Raw genomic sequence first — 26,487 nt, 5'->3', positions numbered from 1 at the left:
GGCTCCCGCCATGAATTTTAAGGATGACCTGTTCCCTCCAGTCTACAAGTTACTCATTTTTGAGAGCACTTTGTCCCTACAAAGCTAACAACCAAAAGAAATATTACTGCAGCTGCAATGTGGTCTCCAAGAAAGCTACCTACAGGATGTGTCCATAAAGAGAGTTGAGCTGAAAAATCTTCAACCACACATGCACTAGAGGGAGAGTTTTTCTGCACCCTGGGCCTCCATATCATAGGCTAGGAGCAAACCAGAGCAGGCCCTTGGGTAACAAGTCCCTCCAGTGTGAATTCAGTGCTATGAACCTAAGGAATCACAGAAGGCTCTTGTGCATTTATAGTATTATTCTAAGGATTGACATTTTTTTTTTTTAATTTTATTTATTCACGAGAGACCCAGAGAAGGCAGAGACACAGGCAGAGAGAGAAGCAGACTCCTTGCAAGGAGCCTAATGTGGAGCTTGATCCCGGGGTCTGGGATCTGGGATCATGCCCTGAGCCAAAGGCAGAGGCTTAGCCACTGAGCCACCCAGGAGTCCGTAAGGACTGACTCTTAAGATCACACTGTAAGGCAGCTACTGTGTAATTTCTATATACAGAAGCTTGACAACATTCCACAGCACACAGAAGGAAGTGCAAAGAGAGGGAACTTATTCCTGAAATCTGATACATACAAAGTGCTGTCATTGATCACTCTACACTATATCCCACCTAATTCTCCCTTTAGCCACATAAAACACCCACTATTCACTGAGAGAACTAAAGCAATGCACATTTAAGACATGTGCTTGGGGCCCCTGGGTGGCTCAGTGGGTTGAGGGGCTGCCTTCAGCTCAGGTCATGATCCTGGGGTCTGGGATGGAGCCCTGTATTGGGCTCCCTGCTCAGTGAGGAGTCTGCATCTCTCTCTCCTTCCGCCCCTCATGCTGGCACTATCTCCAATAAATAAAATCTAAAATAAAATCTAGGGGATCCCTGGGTGGCGCAGCGGTTTAGCGCCTGCCTTTGGCCCAGGGCGCGATCCTGGAGACCTGGGATCGAATCCCACGTCGGGCTCCCAGTGCATGGAGCCTGCTTCTCCCTCTGCCTGTATCTCTGCCTCTCTCTCTCTCTCTCTCTCTCACTGTGTGCCTATCATAAATAAATAAAATAAAATAAAAAATTTAAAAAATAAAATAAAATAAAATCTAAAATAAAATCTACAACAAAAAAATAAAATAAAATATAAAAAATAAAATAAAAATAAAATAATAAAATAAAATAAAAAATAAAATAAATAAAAAAATATAAAATAAAATAAAAAATAAAATAAATAAAATAAAATAAAACAAAATAAAATAAAGGCTCATCCTCAAAATTAGAGACCCAAGTGATAGAAACAGAATTAAAATTAAAAAAAAAAAATCAATCAATCAATCAATCAAAGAATTAAAATTCAAGGAAGGGGGAAATCAAACCTGAGTTTGATCAAGACTCTAGACCTATCAATTTATAGTTAATATAGGGCACAGAAGGACTAGTTAATGATGCTACAGAATACAATGGCAAAATCTAGATCATCAAAACCTTTAAGATAAACAACCCTTTTTTTTTCTTTTTTTTTTTAACAACCCCTTTTTCAACAAATGAATAGCAAGAAAAAGTAAAGGGATAGGGAAAGAGGACTTACAGGTTAAGAGATTTAAGTAACCTATCAACCAACTGCAAGAAATACCTTTTACTTGGAGCTCAGTATGACCAAAGGTTTTTGACACATCTAGAGAAATTTGAAAATGACTGGATAGCTAATAATATTACTTTTTAAGGTGTGATAATGGTATTTTGATTATCTTTTTAAAATCTACCTTTTAGGGCAGCCCTGGTAGCCCAGCGGTTTAGTGCCGCCTTCAGCCCAGGGCCTGATCCTGGAGACCGGGGATCAAATCCCACGTCAGGTTCCCTGCATGGAGCCTGTTTCTCCCTCTGCCTGTGTCTCTGCCTCTCTCTCTCTGCCTCATGAATAAATAAATAAAATCTTAAAAAAAAAAATCTTTTAAAGGTAAACATTGGGGATCCCTGGGTGGCGCAGCGGTTTAGCGCCTGCCTTTGGCCCAGGGCGCGATCCTGGAGATCCGGGATCGAATCCCACGTCGGGCTCCTGGTGCATGGAGCCTGCTTCTCCCTCTGCCTGTGTCTCTGCCTCTCTCTCTCTCTCTCTCTGTGACTATCATAAATAAATAAAAATTAAAAAAATTAAAAAAAAATAAAGGTAAACACTGAAATAGTAGATTAAAGTTTAGATTTAAAGAAAATGAGGGATCTCTGGGTGGCACAGCGGTTTGGCGCCTGCCTTTGGCCCAGGGCGCGATCCTGGAGACCTGGGATCGGATCCCACATCGGGCTCCCAGTGCATGGAGCCTGCTTCTCCCTCTGCCTGTGTCTCTGCCTCTCTCTCTCTCTTTCTCTCTGTGACTATCATAAAAAAAAAAAAAAAAAAAAATTTAAAAGGGGGAAAATCCAGGGAAATGTGACTGTTTTCAGTGAACACACACATGATCAGGAGACTAAGCTATCATCATGTCTGGGGAATGGCACTGGGAAGATGTGCTATGACCATAATTAGAAAACATCTCTGGGTATGTATGCTTCTTACACCAAGTCCACATGAGCATCACTGTCCAGAGGGCAGGACCCCCATGCACCATTTGCATACAACAGGAAGAGAACGCAACAGGTTTTAGCTTCTGCCAAATAGTATGTATTCTTGGGGCACCTATATTGCGCATCTGCCTTTCTCTAAGGGCGTGATCCTGGGGTCCTGGGATGGAGTCCCCAGCATCAGGCTCTCCGCAGGGAACCTGCTTCTCCTCTGCCTAGGTCTCCACCTCTCTCTGTCTTTCATGAATAAATAAATACAATCTTTTTCTTTTTTTTTTTTAATACAATCTTTTTCTTAAAAAAAAAAATAGCATGGCCCTTTAAATATCCCATATTCATTCAAACAGTCCAACACACCCCATTTCCAGCTACTCACCAAACAGACACCATAAAAAAAAAGTATGACAGGCCAGAAAGACCAGGAAAGGGATAAGGAAGATATAAATAAGAGGTGAGCCACAAAACCCTACAACCTCCCAGCCAAATGATAAGAGGGCTGTGAGATGACCAGGGAGAAAGAAGCATCTGATAGCCAAATTCCTTTTACTGGTCCCAGGACAATGGTAGGGACATTGCTAACAGGACCAACCCTGCCCAGGCCACAGGAGCCGCCTTCAGCTGCTGCCCTTTCACTTTTCATCTGGGTTCCCTGGGAGCTCGGCAAAGATGTCCGGAACCCTTGGAGCAATGAAGATGCTAGGAGGTCCTGAACATGAAAGAGCCCTTTCTTTCTTGCAAGTCACTGTTTTTTTGGGAGGGGGAGAGGGGAAAACTCATTCATTTTCAATGACAACACAGCATTCCTTATTTGGCACAAGGAATGAGATTCAGAAATAGAAAGCACTAACTATGTTCCCCTCAGAATAATTTTACCTAAGATTAACCTACAATTAGAGGAGTTTACTGACACCTGCCTGGATCTTCTGGCTATCTATGGGGGAAGAGGCCTAGACTCAGGGTGAGGTCACATTCACCATGGAGACTTGCCTCCAGCTGGAGAGGGAAACAAGGGGAGGTGCTGGAACAAACCTTTCATACCTAGTCATCTTGCCCACCACAGGAACATTCATTATCCTTTGTATCTTCATGGCTAAACCAGAACTTCCCTGCTGCTTTTTTTTAAACTTTTTTTTTTGAAGTAGGCTCCACGCCCAATGTGGCGCTTGAACTCACGACTCTGAGATCAAGAGTCATATGCTTTACTGACTGAGCCAGCCAGGTACCCCCAGAACTTCCCTGCTTCTAATTCATTATTTCTTTTCATCTGAAACCTCCTGATCAGCAAATACCTTTGTCTATTTATCTTCACCCTAACAAACTCCTGGCTCTTTGCCATCACAAACCATCCCAATTTCCACAAGCTGAACTCTTCATTCTGTCATCACAGGAAGAAGCAGCCAAGAAGTGTGTGGCCCCACCAGGAAGACTAAGTAGAGCACCTTTCGGGTGATTGCATAGTGTCCTTTGAGCTCATGCAGGGCCCACTTGATGTCCTGACTACTGAGCATTTTGAAGTCGGCCATCAGGAGGTCAGCAGCTTGGATGAAACAACGCTGGTCAAGAGGAGCCAATTTAGAGTAGTCAAAAAAGTCTATTTTAGGCAACTGAAACGAGAGAGAGAGAGAGAGAGAGAGTGAGTGAGAGGCACAACATTAGGAGGCCAGATAGGGCCTTTCCCATGAGGGGGTATCACTTCAAGAACTGCTTATTACAAAATAGAATCATTTCCCTTGTATTCATGATTACTTTATAGAGGTTACCAGCCCTGCATAGAGATGAAGAAACTGGTGGTTCAGAGATGTTAACAAGCTGTCTGGAGTCTGGAGACTAGTTGTGCCAGTCAAAACTAGTAATTATAGCTACAGATTTGAGACCCATCTTTTAGCCATATTCTTTCCATAAAAAAATGTTTAGGAAAGACTAGCCTTTCTCTTGCTACAGAAGACATAAAGATAATTTAAAGAATGTATGGGGAATAGAAGGACTGAGTAGTCATGAAGCAGTTCTGATCTAGACTCTCCTTCACCACCTGACACACTAAATTCTAGTTAGGATTACAAATAAAAATGAGTAAGGTTTTAAAAACTCAAACTGTTCACATCTTGATACAGGATTTGGTTATATAGGTGTATGTATGTACTGTATATAAATCTTACATCAAAAGAAAACCTATAAACATACTGAACTCTAGGTGATGAAATAAACGCTGAAGTATATATGGGGCAGCATATTGATGTTTTTGTGATTTACTCTGAAATGCATCAAAATAAAATGAAATATGTGAGATGTACTGATGGGCAGAGGAGAGGGATGGATATGTGACAAAGTGGATATAATAAAATGTTAACTTTTAATAGTACTGCTGGTAGATATATAGGTGATCAGTGTAAAATTCTTTTGGCTTTACTGTATGTTTGAAAATTTTTAATAAAATATTAAAAAAAAAAAACCAACCTAAATGATACAAAGAATCCTGGCCAATCCTTGTTTCATTTAAAAAATTTGCGGGCAGCCCCGGTGGCGCAGCAGTTTAGCGCTGCCTGCAGCCTGGGGTGTGATCCTGGAGACCCCGGATCGAGTCCCATGTCAGGCTCCCAGCATGGAGCCTGCTTCTCCCTCTGCCTGTGCCTCTGCCCCTTTCTCTTTCTCTGTCTCTATGAATAAATAAATAAAATCTTAAAAAAAAAAATTTGCTTGAGGGATGCCTGGGTGGCTCAGCAGTTGAGAGTCTGCCTTTGGCTTAGGGCGTGATTCCTGGTCCTAGGATTGAGTCCCACATGGGGCTCCCTGTAGGGAGTCTGCTTCTCCCTCTGCCTGTGTCTCTGTCTCTCTCTGTGTGTCTCTCACGAATAAATAAAATCTTTAAAAATAAAAAACTTGCTTTGTAAGACCAAAGGTATGGAGTGGAGCGTGAATTTAACTTTTTGTGGGAGAGAAAAGAGGAAGTTACAACAAAAGAAGTTAAATACAGAATCCAAAGTGGCTGAGGTTGGGAAATCCCACCAAAGAATAAGTATATCCTGAAATCCTATTTTCCTAGCTAGTCTTTAAAAAAATGTGTCCACACAAAGCACTTTATTCCCACAAAGATGAAAAAAGCAGAGCATGTCCAGGTAGAGACTGTAAAACAAAGAGCACAACACTTGCCTTTGTCTCATCCTGGCTGGCAAGCAGGCTGCTACTGGGGTTGATAATGACTCGGTCTTCTCTCTTTGGATAGTCTGGATTTTCCAGAAGAAAATTACAAAGTCTGCAAAAAGAAATGATGTTATTTTCATAGTGCTTCCAAATCCTACACCTGCCGTGATTCAAATACAATGTTCAAAAAATAATGTAACTCATCATACACTCTGACTGGCCTATTAAATTGTTTGCAGATCAGAAATATGAGACAAAAGACAGATATACACAATTTCTATTTTTGCTTCTGGTTTTAAAAAGCAATAAACATACTAATGAATGCACATTTCTATGAAGTTTTCTATTAGATGTCACTATCATGTATTCACTGAAATTCTTACTGGTTGAACTATATGGAACTAGAGAATTTAGATGAAGAGTATCTACTGTTGTCAGAAAACTATGACCAATAAGGGGTGGGAAAACGTATTCATATTCACTATAAAAAACAGCTGGCTAAAAGTAAATAAATGGAACATAAAAGGCCTTCTGTTAATTCATTAATACTTTTTGTAACCCTATGGTAATATAAGCCCCCATGAAGAATTTGAGTGATACTCAGTTTGCCCAGCTAACTGCAAGGCTGAAGGAACAGACATGTCCGCTTAAGAACGGATTCTCCTCATGCCAAAGCCACAGCCTTATCCCTTTATCACTATCATGAACTACATTTAAGGGTAAGGATATAGAGGTAAGATAACACACGCTGATGTATCATTGTCCAGATTTAACAAATATTAAGCAGCAAGGTTCTTCACCTTGTAACAACCAAACACAGCAACATTCTGAGCTCTTGGGAGGATTCCACAGAGATAAGAACAGCCCAGGTAGTATACGGCACTTGCCACTTTAGTAGCAGGAAAGCTCTTGGCTTAAAGAGCTCTGAGGCTTCCCCTCTCTCCTTTCCTTGCTTCTGCAGGTTCTTAGAATGAACACTCCCTGATCCCTGACTCCCATCTTCCCAGGTCTCTCCTGTCCATATCAACAGTGGAACCTTTCATAGCAGGGAGAGGAGAGAAAAAGCACTCCCCTCCAGCTTCTCTTCTCACCCATGGGCTGGCGCCTGGGAAGAGAGTAGTGGAGGGGCATGCTTCTGCAATACCTTCTGCAGGGATTGAGAATTAGCCACCACCAAGAATTGAGCATCCACGGGGCAAGGCCTCAAGTTCTAAACATCTCTGTTCACATGCACATCTGGAGATACTACAATCCAGACATGGAGCAGCTCCTCCATTTCAAACATGCCTGTTTGTAATATTTTGGTGAGTGTGGCTACCACAACCCAACAAACTCCAGATATCAGGAACCTGGGGAAAGATAAAAAGGTCATGCAGTGAAGAATCCTCTTTGACAGAATGGCTACGCATGAGTGAAGCCAGTAATCTCCACATGGGGACATGGAGTACATGAAAGACATTCTGTTAGGGTACTGGAAGAAAGTAATACAATTCCTATTTTTAAAATATCATTCTTTAAAATTTTCTACTTTTATGTATTTTTTTAAAGATTTATTTGTATTTATTTATGATAGACATAGAGACAGGCAGAGGGAGAAGCAGGCTCCATGCAGGGAGCCCGACATGGGACTCAATCCCGGGACTCCAGGAATGCGCCCTGGGCCAAAGGCAGGCGCGAAACTGCTAAGCCACCCAGGGATCCCCTATATATTTTCTAAAGTACATGATACAGTATATGACACAGAGGTAGAATAGGTATAATTTCTAGAAAACAAAATACCAACCATATTTTAGGGGTTCTCTTCTAATTTTTATATTTTTAATATTAGGATCACCTATCGAAAAGCTGCAAGATAAGGAATTCCACATGGTGAAATCAGAGGCTGTCATTCTGTCACATATTTATATTTCAATCTTATGTCGAACCTGTTTATGATGCAATCTTTTTTTTTTTTTTTTAAGTCATCTGTGTATCTAACATGGGGCTCAAGCTTATGATCCCAAGATCAGGACTTGGGAAACTTTCTACTGACTGAGACAAACCCAGTGCCTCAGAGGCTCTCACTCTGAACTGTCATGGTCATTTCTAGTTTAGGATCTTTACCCTCACCACCAGAACTTTCCTGGAGGCTAAATGACATTCAAGTGGCACAGGTAATTAAATACAGTGTTTCTCTTCTATAGAAATAAACTATAACCAAAGATCAATATTCACAGCCTAGGGGAACTCAGATCTGCCTGTGTGTGTATATTATTTCACACCTGATCTGTCCTGACAAGCTGAACGGTCTCAAGAAAGCTCTCCTACTCAATGAGCTGGGCTGGGACTCCTAGCCTCTACTCCTTAGACAATCGTTGCTGCCTCAATCTAATGATTCATCACATGTGAGTGAAAAGTCTCGGTAACCAGCTCAAAGAGTAGATTACTATCACAGGAGTTTCTCTGGTGAATACACCTCTCCTGCTAAAATGGCCAGCTGGTTACGTCTAAAGGTGATTTCAAGACTGCATACAGGGTAGCCCCAAGGGCCCAGCGGTTTGGCGCCACCTTCAGCCCGGGGTATGATCCTAGAGACCCTGCATGGAGCCTGCTTCTCCCTCTGCCTGTGTCTCTGGCTCTCTCTCTCTCTCTCTCTGTTGTGTCTCTAATGAATAAAATCTTAAAAAAAAAAGACTGCATATAGTATGACCAAGAAAGCCACACACAATGCCAGCTTACTCAACATTGCTTTGGGCCTCCTTTTGGGTCTACATGAACAATATTTAGCTTAGCTGTGGAAATTAATGCCTAGTCCCAAGAGCCCAGGGACAAAAGTCATGTCAGGAAATTCAGAAGATGGGAGCCTTGGGGGCTCAGTTGGTGAAGCGTCTGTCTTAGGCTCAGGTCATGATCTCAGGGTTCTGGGATTAAGGCCCACAATGGGCTCCCTGCTCAGCAGGGAGTGTGCTTCTCCCTCTGCATGGCTCTTTCTCAAATCAATCTTTTTTTTTTTTTAATGGAAACTCAGAAGGCTACAGGTTTGAAAAGATTTAATATAATTACTGCATAGTCCCCTTTCTTTGGGTTTCATAAGAATTTTTATTTTTAAATTTTTTAATTTTTTTTCATAAGAATTTTTATATGTTTAAGAATGAATATTTGCATCTCAGTGATGTGAAAGGCACAGAATATATAAGTCCCTAAAGGATATGTAGGAGACTTAGGAGGTTAAGAGAACAAATTGTCACAGAATCTGTCCATTTGATCCCATTTTACTGATATTTCATAGAAATTAATCTTGCAGATACTTGAAAAATAATATTCATTTGTAAATGAGAGAAACATTAAAGTATATTGTAAATTTCTAAAGGGTTACTTTAATATTTACTATAAATTATTAAAAACCACTTAAACTTGGCATTTCCTATTCATATCAGTATTCTATAGCTACCTGTGTTCAGTTTATACTTAATCATTTATATTTTCCAAACTGAACAAACAAGTACTGTGTTTCATCATCAGGAAACCATGAACAACAAAATAATTCAATGAGACAAGGTGCAAACAATTCAGGCAGGAGAGAAATACAATTAGTAACAAATATATGAAGAATGCCATGCAGCCCATTATCAAAGAAAATATAAAACTAAAACAGCAGGCTACTTTATGCCTAGTTAACACCACCATTATGCATCATCACTGAGAAATTATTAAAGCAACTCACACAAAAAAATAAAAATAAAAAATAAAAAAATAAAGCAACTCACATACATCTCCAACAGCAACATACACTGATACAACTTCACTGGAAACCTATTTGAAAATGTTTCTCAGACCATGAATTTGTTTATAATGTTTGACCCTAAATTTTAACTTCTAGGGTTTCAGCATACAGAAAGAAAGAAAAGGGAAACTGCCATATGGAGAATAATGTTCATTAGAACATTGGTGAAAACTATAAACAAAGCATTTAACAAAGAGGAAAACTCAATAAAACCGTTACTAAAGGTGATCGTTAACACCATAAAGAAAAAAAAACGGAGTATTTTACTTAACATAATTTTATAAACAAAATACCCAAAATTACATTTACCCTCTGAAAAAACTGTGTTTGCATTCCAAGAAGAACTAAAAGGTTGCATAAAAATAAAATTAGTTTTTGCTTTGTTTTAAAGATTTTTAATTTATTTATTCATAGAGAGAGAGGCAGAGGAAGAGGGAGAGGCAGGCTCCATGCAGGGAGCCTGATGTGGGACTCAATCCCGGGTCTCCAGGATCACACCCTGGGCTGCAGGCGGCGCTACACCGCTGCACCACTGGGGCTGCCCCAAATTAGTTTTTTAATTGAGGGGAAGTCTAGGAGATACTTTTTATTGTAAAAATGTACTAGTTATTTCTGTTCAATTTTGCTATGAATCTAAAAATGCTCTACAAAGTTTATTAATTTAAAATAATGTAATTATCAAGTTATTTACATATTAAAATATTTTAAAAGCTTAGAATAACTAGTACTTTCATTTTTAGTAACAGCAGAAACAATCCTCCCAAAGATGAGAAACAAGACCAAAAATTCAGAAATAAAAAATTTCTGCTTGAAAATAACAGCAGCCAACAGGAGGGCAAAGGTGGCCAAATCTGGTCAAGACTGGAGGCTCAGAAAGCATGAACTATGCTTCAAAGGTACATTATTTGTAAAAGCCAAAAAGCAGAAACAATTCAAATGCCTATCAAAAGTAGAGGGAAAAATTACAGTATTTTGATACAAATGGGATACCACATAGTAATGAAAATGAATGAACTATAGTTATACAAAGCATGGATGAATCCCAGAACCAACATGCTGAGTGAAAGATGTCAATCACAAAGTACAGAGACGATGTGAAATCTTCACAAAATCTTCAGTGTTCAAAGATGGTGACTAATGTTCTATTTTTTGAGGATTTCTGGGTGGTAGTTACATGAATGTTTGATTTGTGATAAATGATTAGACTGGCTATCTTTATATTGTGCATTCTTCTATTGTGGATTGTAGTCCACAATAAAAAAGATGAAAAAAAATTATGAATATTAAAACAGAAGTCTAAGTGAAAGTGAAACTCCACAGAAGTAAGCTAAACAGAAGCAAGATTTTCCTGAGTGCACTCATCAAGTCATTTATATATTCAAAAGGAAAATAATAATAATAATCATCTTGAGCCCTTAGTTCACAGGGCACACAGGGTAAGAAACAAAAAGCTCACAGACCACAAGAAGCATGCCTTAATACTGATAACAAGTGCATGGAGAGGAAAACAAAATGTCCTCTGAGAATTGGTGAAGACTATAGCCCAGGCCTCATCCAGAACTAAATTCTTCCTATCTCCGTGATCCAAAAACTTGCAGACAACATTCTAAAGTATAAAGCAGTGTTAGACCAACCCTGCCCCTAGGTACATGATGAAAGACAAAGCAAATCCTCCCAAAAGGAATTATTTCTATCAAGACCCCAAGAAATGAGCTCATAGTCAAACCTTACAAATAGCACAGGACACAGTACACCAAGAACGCCAGCAGTAACAATGAGATTCATAAGAATTTCATGTGTTAGAATGCTCACAATCAGAACACAAAGAAGCTATGTTTGTAATGTTTAGAAAACTAAATAGATTGAAAATACAGGGAAAAAATGACACTAGACAAGTGATCATGACAATTATAAAATAAGGATGCCAGGATGAGAATACAGGAAATGGAACTAAAAACACCATGGATGAGTTTAATGGCAGATTACACTCCACTAAAAAGACAATTAGCGGGAGGACAGCTTTGAAGAAATCATCCAAAGTGTATGGCAGAGACAAAGAGATGGGGTTAAGAGTCATAGAGGATAGGGGAGATGTGTGACAGCAGATGGAAGAAAGCAGGATTATGGAGGAGATACTGGCTACCAGTTTTCCAGAACTGAGGAATATCATTAAGCTACCACCTAGGATAGTCTATCTAACTGTATGGCCTTAGCGAGATATGCTTTAAGCACGAAGTAATTATATTTTTTACTTCACTCAGTAATAATCATCAGTAGGAACAGTGGTACTATTATTAGTATAATTTTATTGTATACATATTGTAGTATAAAAATGTATTAATGTTATTAGAAATTAAGTTTTTAGTGGAAAAACACATAAATGTATAATTTAGAAAGAATGAGGGGGAAAAAAAAACCTTAATGTTAAACTTGAATGGGAAATTATGAACATATGATTTTTAAAACCCGCATTTCCTTGGTCTGTGTGCTTTAAGGGCCAAGAAGTGATAACATGCTAGTAGCAATGATGAGCATGTCTAGCCCTTAGATATCAACCCTCACTCTCAGAAACCTAAGTTTCTTGGAAAAAAGACCACATTCTAGGTTTAGGGGAGAAATGTTCAAGGTAAGCCAGGGCACTTCAGTACTTTACAAAGCAAGGATACGCTCAGACTAATAGGGTCATGTCAAAATGACACAGATGCATCTTAAGAGGCCCCTACTGGTCAAATTCAGGATAATTCAGTACCAAAAACAAGGCTGAAACTGATTGTAAAATACCACTTATTTAAAACCTTTAAGTCCCTAGGAACTCAGAAAAAGAATAAGAAGTAAAGGGGCAAAATCTTAGAGTAGAATGCCAGATCATAATCCAAGTGGTAGATATATGGGTGTTCAATTGTATAGTCTTTCAACCTATGTTAAAAAATACTTGGGGGGGGGGGGATCAATGACATTAAAAAAAAGTAAGGGAGGGACTGTTCTAGACTAAAAAGCTAAAAGATAAACACAATAGAAAACCACGACTCAATCCTGGTTTAAAAACTGGTTACAATGGCTGTCCTGGACAGAGGATGATAGGGTGGCCACTGGCACCAATAGTGTCTTTGTATGAATCAGAAAAGAGCATTTCCTCTGGCTGCTGACCAGGATAATGGGGCTCCTCTTGTTTGGCCGTGGCCAGGAACAGCTCTCACTTGCACCTCTGGCTGAATGCTACAGTATTGGGCATAATCTTTTGAAGACAGAGGTTTAGGTATACTACCCCTTCTGTTCAACTAACCTAATCTGTATTAATTAACTGAAAATTTTATTAGTTTCAATATTCTGTTCTTTATAAATTACCAACTTTTTCAGCTCTGTAGACTAGAAGGAAAGAATATAAAAGGAAAAGGACTTATTTTGTTCTCCTTGGGACATTGCCATTTTTTGAAAATCACAGTTATCATTCTTATGATAAACACTAAAGAAACACTTCCATACATGTCTCCAAACAGGCAAAGCAGTTGCAGAACATTTTCTGTTACAAATACAGGGAAGAAAATATCTAACAATCTGATCAAAACACAGAATTAACAGAACAATCTGATCAATGCTCAGAATTAACAAAATACCATAACTATGCAGGATTACTTTACTAAAAAGCCCAGAAAAGTCTGTACATGACTAAAATTAGAATTCTTCTAATTTTAGGATTAAAGCAAATATAATTCCAAGTGAAATAAGTCACTCACAAAAGGACAAATACTGTGTTATTCTACTATTATGAAGTCCCTGGAGTAGTTATATTCAGAAAGACAGAAAGTAGAAGTGTTGGTCCCAGGGGCTGAGGGTGGAGAGGGCAAGGAATAAGGAGTTAATGTTTAATGCACACAGTTCCAGTTTGAGAAGATGAAAATGTTCTGGAGACAGTGGCAGTGATTTGTGCAAAAAATGTGGAGATACTCAATCCATTGATCTGTATACTTAAAGATGGTAAAAATGGTAGATTAAAAAAAAATTTTTTTATTGGAGTTCAATTTGCCAACATATAGCATAACACTCAGTGCTCATCCCGCCCAGTGCTCATCCCGCCAAATGCCCCCCTCAGTGCCCATCACCCAGTCACCCCAACCCCCTGCCCACTTCCCCTTTCACTACCCCTTGTTCATTTCCCAGAGTTAGGTGTCTCTCATGTTTTGTCACCCTCACTGATATTTTCACTCCTTTCCCTTTATTCCCTTTCACTAATTTTTATATTCCCCAAATGAATGAGACCATATGTTTGTCCTTTTCCGATTGACTTATTTCACTCAGCATAATACCCTCCAGGTCCATCCACGCCGAAGCAAATGGTGGGTATTTGTCGTTTCTAATGGCTGAGTAATATTCCATTGTAAAAATGGTAGATTTTGACATTAAATGTATTCCACCACAATAAAAACAAAAAAGCATGATGGTTTACTTACACATTCAAATCGTAATAATTCTTCAAATGAATTATCTCCTCGATATACCCATTTGCGACATCTGGAAATCTTGCTTCCTGAAAAGGAATAAAAACATTATTTTTTTCATCCGTTAGAATGATTTCAGATACCAATAAAAACCAGATGGCAAAAAGTAAATGACCAAAGATGAGAAAAGGGCTGTAAAGTAAGTCTGTGCCCAGGCTTATGTGTCTATATACACTGTGGACTCTAGAGAAAGGATCCTAGAGATTATCTGGTCTTCTGGTACTTTACTTATCCATTCTTCACTCTTTCAATTAATGATGAACATCTCTGCCCAGGCAAAAGGAGTCTGAAAAGGAGTAAAGTACTACCTCTTAAGATGCACAAGAGCTAGTGTGCCAGATGAAAACACCCAGGGGAAGAAGGGTTAAGAGGGAAGAAGGGTTAAGAGTCTGTTCAAAGGCAAACAGCAAATGAGCCAGAACCCACAGCCCTGCATCACACTCTACATCAGGGATATCCAACAGAACTTCATACAACGATGGAAATGTTCTATTCTGTGCTTTCCAGTATGGTAGCTCTTCAGCCCCATATGACTATTAGGTACTTTAAATCTGACTAGTACCACTGGAAATGGAATTTTAAATTTAATTGTAAGACATTTAAATTTAAACAGGCACCAGAAACTACCACATTGGACAGTGCAGCTCTAGGTAATCTTATAAACCTGCTTTATGGGTTTGAATTGGGAGTTAACTCAAAACCTTTTTAAAACCAGGGGATTGCTTGTATGACAGCACTAGGGTATCCATGATCTGCAGCTAGAATCCCAGAGTACTTGCTGGGGGGTTAAGGATAGATTAGGAATTCTGATTTAACTTTCCTATTTTCAGAGTCTTTCTTCTTCTGTTCTATGTATCCAGCTACAGATCCCTTAGGAAGATGAAGTGCCTCCCCCCACCCCCCATGGCCATGATTTTGCACTAAAAGAAAACTAAGTACATTTAGTGTCTGTATGTAATTATTCACTTAAATAAAATAAAACTTACTGTTTCTTTCACTAAAAGTGCAACGAGTTCTTGATCTACCTCAGTAGCTTCTTGCCCCCAAAGGTTTTCCAAATTGTGCTCCTGAGATCCTTGTAGTGGAAAGGCTGGCCCTGGCTCTTCATCATCTATTGCTAATTGTTGATCTTCAAGCTCTCCCAGAGGATGGGCAGGCTGAGGAGAAGAGGGGCCTGGAATCCCATCTTGCTGGGGTTCTGGCCTTGGAAAAGCTGGCCTTGGAAAAGCCAGCCCTGGGGGTTCATGCTGATACAACAATGGGCCCAGTTCTGCTTCAGGCTGCCGCTCCTGAGGAACAACTTGATTTGTTATCTCACGGGACTGTTGGTTTAGGGATTGGAAGTAAGGATGGTCTAACCAGCAGTCTTCTTCAATGGCCTGATCATCTAGGATAGCAGTCGATTCTTCAAGATTTGATAAAAGCTCTGTCTCTGAATCTTCAGATGACTGGTTCTGAGTGTCCAAAGGATCGCCTTCTGGTAAAAGCAGGCTACTTTCTTCCAAGATCACGATTTTCTGCTCTGATCTCGGGTTGACAATGTCATTTGCAGCTTGGTTATGACTTGGTCCAGGTTTGGGTTCTCTTTCTGTTTGGCTTGGCTTAATGAATTCAGAAACTCCAGGAGGCCCAAGATCCAGAAATTCACCGTAGTCTTCCTCAGAATCATCCTGTGCCCCAGAATCAAACAATGAGCTGTTACACACTGAAAAATAGCCGTTCTTATCTGATTCAAAGGCTGCTCTAGACTTTTTAGGCCTTTCTTCTCCCAATCTTTTGAGATCTTGCCACTGGGCAGCTGGTTTGATGAGATTGGGTCGTGATGTCTGAGGTTTATTTGTCTAAGAAAAAATGAAATTTTAATAATGATTCAATTTCTTTCCTAGGTGTATGTCTCCTTGTGTACTTATGTTGAGCTCTGGAGACAGGACAGGAAAGAAAGAAAACTCAAAACACTCTACCCCACAAAACCTATTTTTCTCTCAACATTTCTCTTAGCACTGAAATCTGATTTCAACTGTTAAGAATCAAAGTAACCATTCATAGACTGGAACCTGAGTTATAGGTGAATTATAATTTCACCTGAGACCACTAAAAAACAACTGTATAGCAAAGGAAATAATGAAAGAATGACAACACAGCAGAGGGATGAGGAGTGTTCAATAAACATGAAAAGAATCTAAACTTCACTAGTAAATTAGCAAAATGCAAATTACAAAAAGATCCCCCAGCCCCCCAATAAGACTGGTAGAGGTTTTAGTTAGATATTATCAAGCACTGATAAGGATGTGGGAAAACTCAGGCTATCATTCAGGGCTGAATTCAAGAGGGCAATTTGACCTTATTGATTAAATTAAAATGTATATCCTTAGGATATGTCAGTATAACTTTTTCTTATCTATTCTACACTTATGTATCTAAAAGGGACATATACAAAGATATTCACTGCTACATTGCTTATAACATAAAAAGAAAAAAATCGGAGACATTCTAGTTTATGCCCAAGAAAGTAGGTGAATTGCAATGGATGTCCAATTTTAAGATAGCAGAATTATAGATGCCTCTGACTCTTCTCTGAAATCACCCTGATCCTGAGAAAAGAATGAGACACAGAACTGAAAATCTTTGATGAAAACCAGAAGACATCTGCAATCCCAAAACACAGCATATATGAGGAGGAGCTGACAAATGCAGTGAGTAAAGTACCACCTCAAATTTCAAGGAAGGCAGAGAAAGCTTCAGAAAGGCAGAGAGTTTTCCAAAGATGGTGGTGTGCCCTGAGGGCAAAACCAATCCCCTGTTTGGAACAAGAGGAACCACCACTCCACTTGACAGGAGTTTCTGAGGAGTTCAGACTGTATGGGAACAGATACCTCTGTGGGGGGTAGCCTGTTAGTGACACAGATGGAGAGAACTTTGAAATGGGTTTCTCTGGAACCAGCAACCTCTGCCAGGTTATAAGAATAGAAAGCTAAATAAACTTAAGTCCACGTGCACAAACACCCTCTGCCTACACACACACACACCCGTCTGTTGTAAGAGAGAACTCCTGCTAGCCAACAACAGTACCTGAGCCTTTCCCCAACATAACTCCCTACAAAGAGCCGGTCCAGGAAAACTTCAATTGCATTCACAGTTGAGTAAACACCAACTAGAAATTATATAAGATACCCAACTTCAAAAAAAAAAAGAAATGGCAGATGAGTAACACAGAAAATTAGTACTACCCAGGAGGTAAAATAATGACAAAACAGAAACAAGAACACAAAGAAGTAATAAAATAATTAATCTTTAATATAAATGCTTTAAATCATTTCTGAGTAGAAACAAGATAATCATCAAAAGCTGGGAGGTGAAGTGAAGAAGCCAGGGGTCAAAAAATACATTTAAAGCTGATGAATCAATTAATATATGTAAGGACAGCATTTGAAAATATAAAAGTAATACCAGAAGAACTAAAAAGAATAAAACTAAGGATAAAAAGCTTTCCAAAAAGGGGTATCTGGGTGGCTCAGTGGTTAAGCATCTGCCTTTAGCTCAGGGCATGATCCTGGGATCAAGTCCTGAGTCAGCAGGGAGCCTGCTTCTCCCTCTGCCTATGTCTCTGCCTCTGTCTCTCATGAATAAATAAATAAAATCTTTAAAAAATTTAAATAAAAAAAAGTTTAAAAATTATCAGCTAGAACACAGTCCCAAAATAAACAAAAACAAAACCTTCAAAATGCAGGGAACATATAGTGAAAGATTACTATTAAAAAAAAAAGATTTATTTATTTTTGAGAGAGACAGAACATGCACATGTGTGCATGAGCTGGAGAGAGAAGCAGAGGAAACTCAAGCAGAATCCTGGCTGAGTACAGAGCCCAATGAGGGCTCCACCCCACGACCATAAAATCACAACCGGAGCTGAAGTCCAGAGTTGAATGCTTAACCAAGTAAGCTACTTGGTGGCCCTCAAACATTATTTTTAAAAGCAGTAAAAATGTAAAGCAAAATAAATATTATGAAGAACTAAAAACAAATTATAAAAGCCACCATTAATAAATACCTTGCTGATGCAGTCAGGGGAGTGTGTGACTCCTGATCTTGGGGTTAGGAGTTTGAGCCCCACCTTGGATGCAGCAATTAAATAAATAATTTAATATAAACAAGATCGATTCACCTATTAAATTTAAAAGTCCCTTTAAAAAGAACCCCTAAAGCAAGACCCAACTATATAATCAAGTGATTGGCACACAGTGATTCAGAAAGCACATAGATAAGGACACAAAAGTGGACTTCTGTTTCTAGTTAACAACATGCCAAATCATTCATAATAACCCTTCTGCTGTAAAAGCAGAAAACTTGGTCAAAATATCAAAGCAACATCAAACATCTACTTGAAGGATTCTGAGATACAGGAAGCAGGAGGAAGTCCAGCAAAATGTACCCCACATTGGGATAGTTTTCTCCTATAGCTGCATTTGCCAATTCCAGATCCAGCTGAAAATGAGACGACAAACATTTCTGACATCCTTACTGAGGAGCTATGGTCACCAAAGGTGGAATTCAGAACTCACTATGGGAAAGAGTTCTGAGAAATCCCAAGCTCAAGGGTAAACTGGAAATATGCTGGACCTCCCTGGAAATGAATCCTAGAGTTTAGATAGTTTAAATTCCTCTATTTGAAACTGCTAGACCCTCAACCTAGTTTGAGAAACAAATGTTGGACCTCTTTGAAGAAACAGATCATCCAGAACCTCAAATTTTTCATATACGATGATCACCACTCAATAAAAGTAAGTAGGTATATGAGAAGTCAATGCAACATGATAGAAAACCAAACCAAGAGAAGTTAACAGATAAGAGAAACAAACTGACAGAGGCTTCAGAGAGGGAAGCTACCAGACATGGATTCTAAAAAAAAAAAACATACACTGCATGTTTAAGGAAATAAAAGACCAGATTGAGAACTTTAGCAGAGAACTAAAATATATCAGAAAAAAAGAAAGAAAGCAAGAAAGAAACAATCAACCAACCAACCAACCGAAATTTTGTCCGATGGAAAAATTCGGCTAAGACTAGGACAAATGGATGGTATACAGCATTCTAAATGAACAGAGTTGAAGAGAAAATAGTACAATGAATGAGAGGTCAGAAGAAAGCAGCCTGGGGGCGGGGGGTCTGGGTGGCTCAGGAAGTTAAATGTCTTCCTTTGGCTCAGGTCATGATCTTGGGGTCCTGGGATGGAGTCCTGTATCTGGCTCCCTGCTCAGTGGGGTGGCTGCTTCTTTCTCTGCCCCTCCCTACCACTTGTGTGCTTGTCCTCTCTCAAATAAATAAATAAAATCTTAAAAAAAAAAAAAAAAAAAAAGAAGAAAGCAGCCCAAATAAGGCATAGATACAAAATGATTGAAAATTAGGTAAGAAAATGGTAGAGGTAAAGACTACAGTAAAACCAACTACGTGAGTTCTGAATGAGATAAAAAGCAGTATTTTTTTTTTTTTTTTAGATTTTATTTATTTACTCATGAGAGACACAGAGAAAGAGGCAGAGACATAGGCAGAGGGAGAAGAGGCTCCCTGTAGGAGCCTGATGCAGGACTCGATCCCAGGACCCCGGGATCATGACCTGATTCAAAGGCAGACACTCAACCAAAGAGCCACCCAGGCGTCCCAAGAAACAACACTTGAAAACAAAATACAAATAATCAGGAAGGACAGGGGCTTGATTTATTTTGAAAATCTAAGTAGGATGAATTAAACCGACAGAAACCTAAGAACAGCATAGGAAGACTTTAGAAATCAAATATAAGTTCTTAAAAGCACATACTGCCTTCAAAAGGAAAAATAAGACGGGCTTTTCAACACAAAAATGAGAGACAGAAAACACTGGAATACCACATCCTTAGTGGTAAAAGAAAATAACTACCACATAGAATTTTATGTTTGATGAAAAGATCAGATTTACTGTAAAGGAAATCCTAAGGAGTGCTCCTTATGTAGAAGAAAAATAATCTGCAAAATGCAGAAAGGAATGAAGAGCAACAAAAATATTTGGAGGAGGTAAAGTGAATGCTGATCATATAAAACGAAAGATTGTGTAGATTTAAAAAAATGTATACAGAATAAAAATATATTTTAAATAGTATTTAATTTGGGAAATAAATAGAGTTAAAGTGTTCTACACTCTTTACCCAGGAAGAGTTTAAATTTAAAGCACTAATTTATATAATGCTGAAGCCTCTGTGATGTGAGAAAGCCTGAACAAGCTCTTAAACTACATCATATACATTAGACATGACACCAATGACAACTGACAAAAGAACAAACTGAATTTCATCAATGTTTAAAACTTTTTTTTTTTTAAAAGATTTTATTTATTCATGAGAGACACAGAGAGAGAGAGAGACAGAGACACAGGCAGAAGGAGAAGCAGGCTCCATGCAGGGAACTCGATGCGGGACTTGATCCTGGGACTTCAGGATCATGCCCTGGGCCGAAGGCAGGTGCTAAACTGCTGAGCCACCCAGGGATCCAAAAAGTTTAAAACTTCTTTGCTTCTAGGACATCACCAAATAATGAAAAGACAGACAATGAGAGAAAATATCCAAAAATCAGGTATAAGGGTACACTACCCATAATATACAAAGATTCAATAATACAAAGACAATCCTGTTTAAAAATGGGTACATGATTTGCATAGGCATTTTTCCAAAAAAGATATGCAAGTGGCTAATAAGCACATCAAAAGAGGCTAAATATGACTAGCCATTGGGAAATGTAAATCAAAACCATGAGATACCACTTCATATCTACGAGGATGGTTGTAATAAAAAAGATACAACTAACAATTGTTTGAGAGAATATGGAGAAACTGAAACCCTTGTACACTGCTGGTGGGAATGTAGGATAGAGCAGCTGCTATGGAAAACAGTCTGGGAGAGTAGACCAGAGTTATCACAGGATTCCTAGGTATAGAAATGCTATGGTCTGAGTCTGAATGTCTGTGTCTCCCTTCCTGACCCTCATGAATGGGATTAGTGCCTTTGTAGAACAGGTTCCAGAGAGATCCTTAGCCTCTTCCACCAAGTGAGGACACAGTGAGAGGTGTTGGCTATGAACCAGAAAGAGGGCCTTCACCAAAACACAACCACACTGGAGCCTTGATCTTGGACTTACCAACCTCCAGAACTGTGAGCAATAAATTTCTGTTGTTTATAAGTTACCCAGTCAGTGTATTTTGTTATAGTAGCTGGAATAGACTAAGACAATAATGAAGGAAGAAAAAAAAAAAAACATGTCCACACAAAAACTGCTACATGAATGTTCATAGCAGCATTAGCATTAACAGGAAAAAGGGGAAGTATCCCAAATGTCTTTCAATTTTGATGAATAGATAAACAACATGTGGTACATCCATACAATGGAATATTGTTTGGCAATAAAAAGGAATGAAGCACTGATTTATGCTACATCACAGATGAATCTTAAAGACATTAAGCTAAATGAAAGAAGGCTGTCACAAAACCACATATTATATGATCCCATTCATATGAGATGTCCATAAAAGGCACATGTATACGGACAGAAGTAAATCAGTGGTTGCCTAGGGTGGGGTGCAGAGGATGGTGGGGGGGGATTAGCAATCACGGTTAATAGGCACAGGGTTTCCTTTTGGGATAATGAAAATGTCCTAAAATTGATTGTATTAATGGCTGAAAAACTGTAAATACATGAAAAACTATCGAACTGTATCCTTTTTTTAAAGTAGGCTCCATGCTCAGCATGCAGCACAAGCGGGGCTTGAACTCATGACCCTGAGTGAGATCAAGACCTGAGCTGAGGGCAGCCCTGGTGGCGCAGCGGTTTAGCGCCGCCTGCAGCCCGGGGTGTGATCCTGGAGACCCTGGATCAAGTCCCACATCGGGCTCTCTGTATGATGCCTGCTTCTCCCTCTGCCTGTGTCTCTGCCTCTCTCGCGCTCTCTCTGAATAAATAAATCTTTAAAAGAAAGAAAAAAAAAAAAAAAAGACCTGAGCTGAGATCAAGAGTTGGGAAGTTTAACCAACTGATCCAGCCAGGTGCCCCTGAACTGTACACTTTAAATGGATGAACTGTATGGTATGTGAATTCTATCCCAAAGAAGTTGTTTTAAAAAGGGAGAGATCCTATGAAGAAGCCCTAGTGAGAGCAATGCCTGCCAGCTTCCAGCTGCTCCAGTCCCCTACGGCCCCAGCTTCAGCACTGTGACGACAGCCACACAAGACATCCTAAGCCAGAACCATCCAGCTGAGCCCTTCTCAAATTCCTGATCCACAGAAACAAATGACTGTAGCTGTTTCAAGCCATTAAGTTTTGAGGTAATATATAATGGCAGTAAGTAACCAGAATAATAATATAAAATAATAATGAGTAACCCAAGAAGTCAGTAAAAGGATAAAATAAATGTTAAAGAAGCATATTAAATATGCTAAAGCAGAAGAAAAGCATTCAAAGCAAAAGCAGAAACTAATAAGAGAACAAATGGAAGCACTAGAACATCAATCTCAAAGCAGTTTCTTTGGTAAAGGAAGGAGAAAAGGGAAGGAAGGAAGGTAATGTTAGTTCATCAAATTAGGGAAAGAGGACAAAAACACAAGTATACAAAACAGATGGAAGAACCACAGAGGACAGAGAGAATCAGGTTATTTAATTTTATTAAATACACTAAAAAAAAAAAACTCTAAAGAAATGATTTTGTAGGAAAATATCAGGAACAAAACTGGTACTAAAAGCGACAGAATGGCAGCCCTGGTGGCCCAGCAGTTTAGCACTGCCTTGAGTCCAGGGCGTGATCGTGGAGACCCGAGATTGAGTCCCACGCCGGGTTCCCTGCATGGAGCCTGCTTCTCCCTCTGCCTGTGTCTCTGCCTCATTTTCTCTGTGTCTCTCGTGAATAAATAAATAAAATCTTAAAAAAAAATAAAAGTGACAGAAGGGGCGCCTGGAGCAGCTTGGTAGGTTAAGCATCCGACTCTTAAGTTTCAGCTCAGTTTATAATCTCAGGGTCGTGTGACTGAGCCCAGCGTTGGGCTCCAATACTTAGCTTGGAGTTGGCTTGAGGGTCTCTCGCTCTGCTTCTCCCATACTCTCTAAAATAAAAAAATAAATCTTTAAAAAAAGAAGTGGCAGAAGGTGGCACCTGGGTGGCTCTCTCAGTTCAAGGTCCGACTGTTGATTTTGGCTCAGGTCCTGATATCATCATGATTGTTGAGTTTGAGCCCTACATTGGGCTCCATTTTGGGTGTGCAGCCTACTTTAAAAAAAAAAAAAAAAAAAAGTGACAGAAAAATCTAGAAATGTTAATTATCAGAGAGAAACCCAAAATAGTTTCAAAGAACTGGCCTCCAAGATAAACAACAGCCCAAATGCCTGTTGGGTAGTGTAAATCCTACCAAATTTGTAAGGAATAGGTAATGCCAATGTCATTTAAAATAGTATCAAAGCACAGGAGAAAAAAGAAAACTTCTGAATTCTTTTCCTGAAATCTGACTCAATCACATTTATAATAACCCTATCAAAGATAGCATAGGTACACACATATACCTATGGGCCAATATCACTCATGAGATCTATGGAGAAAACTCCAAATAAAATCTTAACAGATGGACTCTAAGGGCTTATTACCATTACATTATAATACTATTATTACCAAGCAGAGTTTATGGAAGGACAGCAAAACAATTTACATTAATGGAACGAAAAAAATTTTATGATAATCTCTACAAATGCTGAAAGGGAATTTGATAGAATTCTATACTTACTAATAAAAACTTAAAGTAGATGGCTACTTCCTTAACATACTTTAAAAAATTGTACCTCAAGCAAAAAGCCACCATCTCATTTAGTGAAGAAACATTGAAATTGTTCCCATTTATGTCAGTGGGTATTTTTCTCATTCCTATTACAATCATTAAAATTTTTGAGAAGGTATTAATTTAACATAATTAGATAAGATAAAGACAAATATAAAAACTGGAAAGGAAGAAACTGCAAGTATCATTATTTGTAGATAGGTCAGATACCACCCCAAGACAGGTTCATAGGGTCAACTGAAAGACAACTATAGATAATAAAGATAAGATGAAATTAATATAAAATTAATACTAAGACTAATAGACTCCTAAATTAAAAAAAAAAAAAAAAAAAGTTGGGATACCTGGGTGGCTCTAGTGGTTGAGAGTCTGCCTGTGGCCTAGGGTGTGATCCTGAGAGTCCTGGGATCACAGGGATCAAGTCCCACATTAGGTTCCCTGCATGGAGCCTGTTTCGCCCTCTGCATCTGTCTCTGCCTCCTTCTACGTCTCTCATGAATAAATAAATAAAATTCATTAAAAAAAAAAAAAAGTTAAAAGGTACAGGAGAAGAGGAAAGATGCCATTTACAAAAGTGATAGAAAAGATAACCAGGAAGAAAATTAACAAAAAATGTTTAAGATTTAGGGACAACTGGGCGGCTCAGTGTTTAAGTGTCTGCCTTTGGCTCTGGTCATGATCCCAGGGTCCTGGGATCGAATCCCACATCGGCTCCCTGTAGGGAGCCTACTTCTCCCTCTACCTATGTCTCTGCCTCTGTGTCTTTCATGAATAGATCTTTAAAGAAAAAAGTGTTTAAGATTTATAGTAAGAAAAATTCAAAATGCTCTAGCTGAGGGATACAAAGAAAGGTTAGACCAAATGGAATGAGAAAGTTAGAATATATTAAAAATATTATAAATTAATATTATAAAATATTGTTCTGAGTTTAACAGTAAGATTTGTTTTGAATTCATCGATCTGCCTATTGGAGTTAGAAAAGCTGAGGTCAAAATTTATATAAAAATACAAGCACAGGGGTGCCTGGGTGACTCAATGGTTGAGCATCTGCCTTTGGCTCAGGTCATGATTCCAGGGTCCTGGGATTGAGTGCCGCATCTGCTCTCCACAGGGAGTCTGCCTCTCTGTCTCTCATGAATAAATACATAAAATCTTAGAAACAAACAAACAAAAAAAGGTTGCAGTAATTATAAGAGTGCAGAGTAGTGCACGAATAGTCAGAGCAATACTGGAGAAATTGAGAAACAGACCAAACAGAGGGCTTCTAAAGCACGGGGCATGAGGCAGTGTAGAAAGAGGCTGTTCTCAAAGATGCAGGACAACATATACACAGAGCCACAATACAGCAGAAGTGGTGCTCTCAGCTGTCCTACAACAAAGCCCCAACACCCACTGCTACGGGGACAAAGAATCAGATCACTAACTTACAAAAATGCCTCCTCATGGTAAGTTTAAGAAAACTCACTTCTGTCAGGATGACATCATCATCCAGGTCCTCTTCATCGTGTTGCTGAGGAGCTGGGGTGACCAGCATAGGAACCCCTTCCTCATCAGAGGAGTCAGATATGGTGATGGGTCCATCTCTGAGATTGATCCAGTCTAAAAGGAGGCAGAGAACAAGGTTACCAGATGGATATGATCATATTCAGTCTTTTAATTCAATTTTGGGATGAAAAGGGTCAAGCCTAAAGCCAAATTCATGGCTACTAATGTGTTAGCTTATCTATTCAAGCAGCACACCCACCCAAGTATTAATAGCCAGGTTTCTGTGGTAAGCTTTGCCAGTAATACATTTTGGGAACCAACAGAAAATCTGACAAGATCATTAACTTTTTCTTATACGATGTTTGAAAAGTCTTTGTGAAATCTTGACTGCCAATTTTTAAAAATGAAAGTATGGTCTCTGACCTCATCTCTATTCCTCCCAGAGAATAAAACATTGTTTTGGAGCACCTGGGTAGTTCGGTCAGTTAAGTGTCTGCCTTTGGCTTGGGTCATGATCCTGGGATCCTGGGTTCGAGCCCCACATGCTCCCTGCTCTGTGGGGAGTCGGCTTCTCCCTGCTCTGTGGGGAGTCGGCTTCTGCCTCTGTCCCTCCCCCTGCTCATGCATGATCGCGCTCTCTCTCACTCTCTCATAAATAAATAAAATCTTAAAAAAACAAAACATTGTTTTATTCAACTATCTGAAGAAACTTTCACTCAAAAATAGTAAAATTTTCATTTAACATTTAAAATCCCAAAGTTTGCTTACCTTAGCCATAGACCTTAAATATAATACACATAGTTCATGGTTTCAAACAGCCATTAACATCTATGACAGTAAACAACAGAACCTTCCTAATTTCCTTTTTTAAATTTTATTATTGGGCAGCCCCGGTGGCTTAAGGGTTTAGCGCCGTCTTCAGTCCAGGGCGTGATCTTGGAGACCCAGGATCAAGTCCCACATCAGGCTCCCTGCATGGAGCCTGCTTCTCCCTCTGCCTGTGTCTCTGCATCTCTCTCTCTCTCTCTGTGTCTCTCATGAATAAATAAATAAAATCTTTAAAAAATAAATAAATAAATTTTATTATTTTTTAAAGATGAGAGAGCACATGAATATTTGAGCAGGGGGAGCAG

General features: G+C 39.1%; 1 protein-coding gene and 1 long non-coding RNA gene across 13 annotated transcripts in view; one reads left to right on the top strand and one right to left on the bottom strand.

Moving 5' to 3' along the window:
- The window catches only part of LOC112646351 (uncharacterized), a 32,523-nt gene extending 28,363 nt beyond the window's left edge, over window positions 1-4,160 (top strand). For all 6 annotated transcript variants that reach the window (XR_007411158.1, XR_003127590.3, XR_003127586.3 and 3 more), the window contains one exon: window positions 4,024-4,160. This is a non-coding gene — a long non-coding RNA (uncharacterized LOC112646351). The remainder of the gene's footprint in view (window positions 1-4,023) is intronic.
- Window positions 1-26,487, bottom strand: part of RNF216 (ring finger protein 216) — a 161,461-nt gene that overhangs the window by 112,858 nt on the left and 22,116 nt on the right. For 4 of the 7 annotated variants that reach the window (XM_035717567.2, XM_025426283.3, XM_035717570.2 and 1 more), the window contains exons 3-7: window positions 25,335-25,468; window positions 15,020-15,874; window positions 13,986-14,062; window positions 5,784-5,886; window positions 4,076-4,240 (exon numbers count right to left, since the gene is read on the bottom strand). In XM_035717567.2, coding sequence (XP_035573460.2) covers window positions 4,076-4,240; window positions 5,784-5,886; window positions 13,986-14,062; window positions 15,020-15,874; window positions 25,335-25,468 — 1,334 coding nt within the window. The remainder of the gene's footprint in view (window positions 1-4,075; window positions 4,241-5,783; window positions 5,887-13,985; window positions 14,063-15,019; window positions 15,875-25,334; window positions 25,469-26,487) is intronic. The other 3 variants (XM_035717569.2, XM_025426285.3, XM_035717568.2) reach the window with 2 other exon arrangements.

This window comes from Canis lupus, chromosome 6 (genome assembly GCF_003254725.2).
Source record: "Canis lupus dingo isolate Sandy chromosome 6, ASM325472v2, whole genome shotgun sequence".
In the NCBI taxonomy this organism is placed as follows: Eukaryota; Metazoa; Chordata; class Mammalia; order Carnivora; family Canidae; genus Canis; species Canis lupus.
Note: the sequence above shows the minus strand (reverse complement) of the source record. Positions and strands in the feature narration are given on the sequence as shown.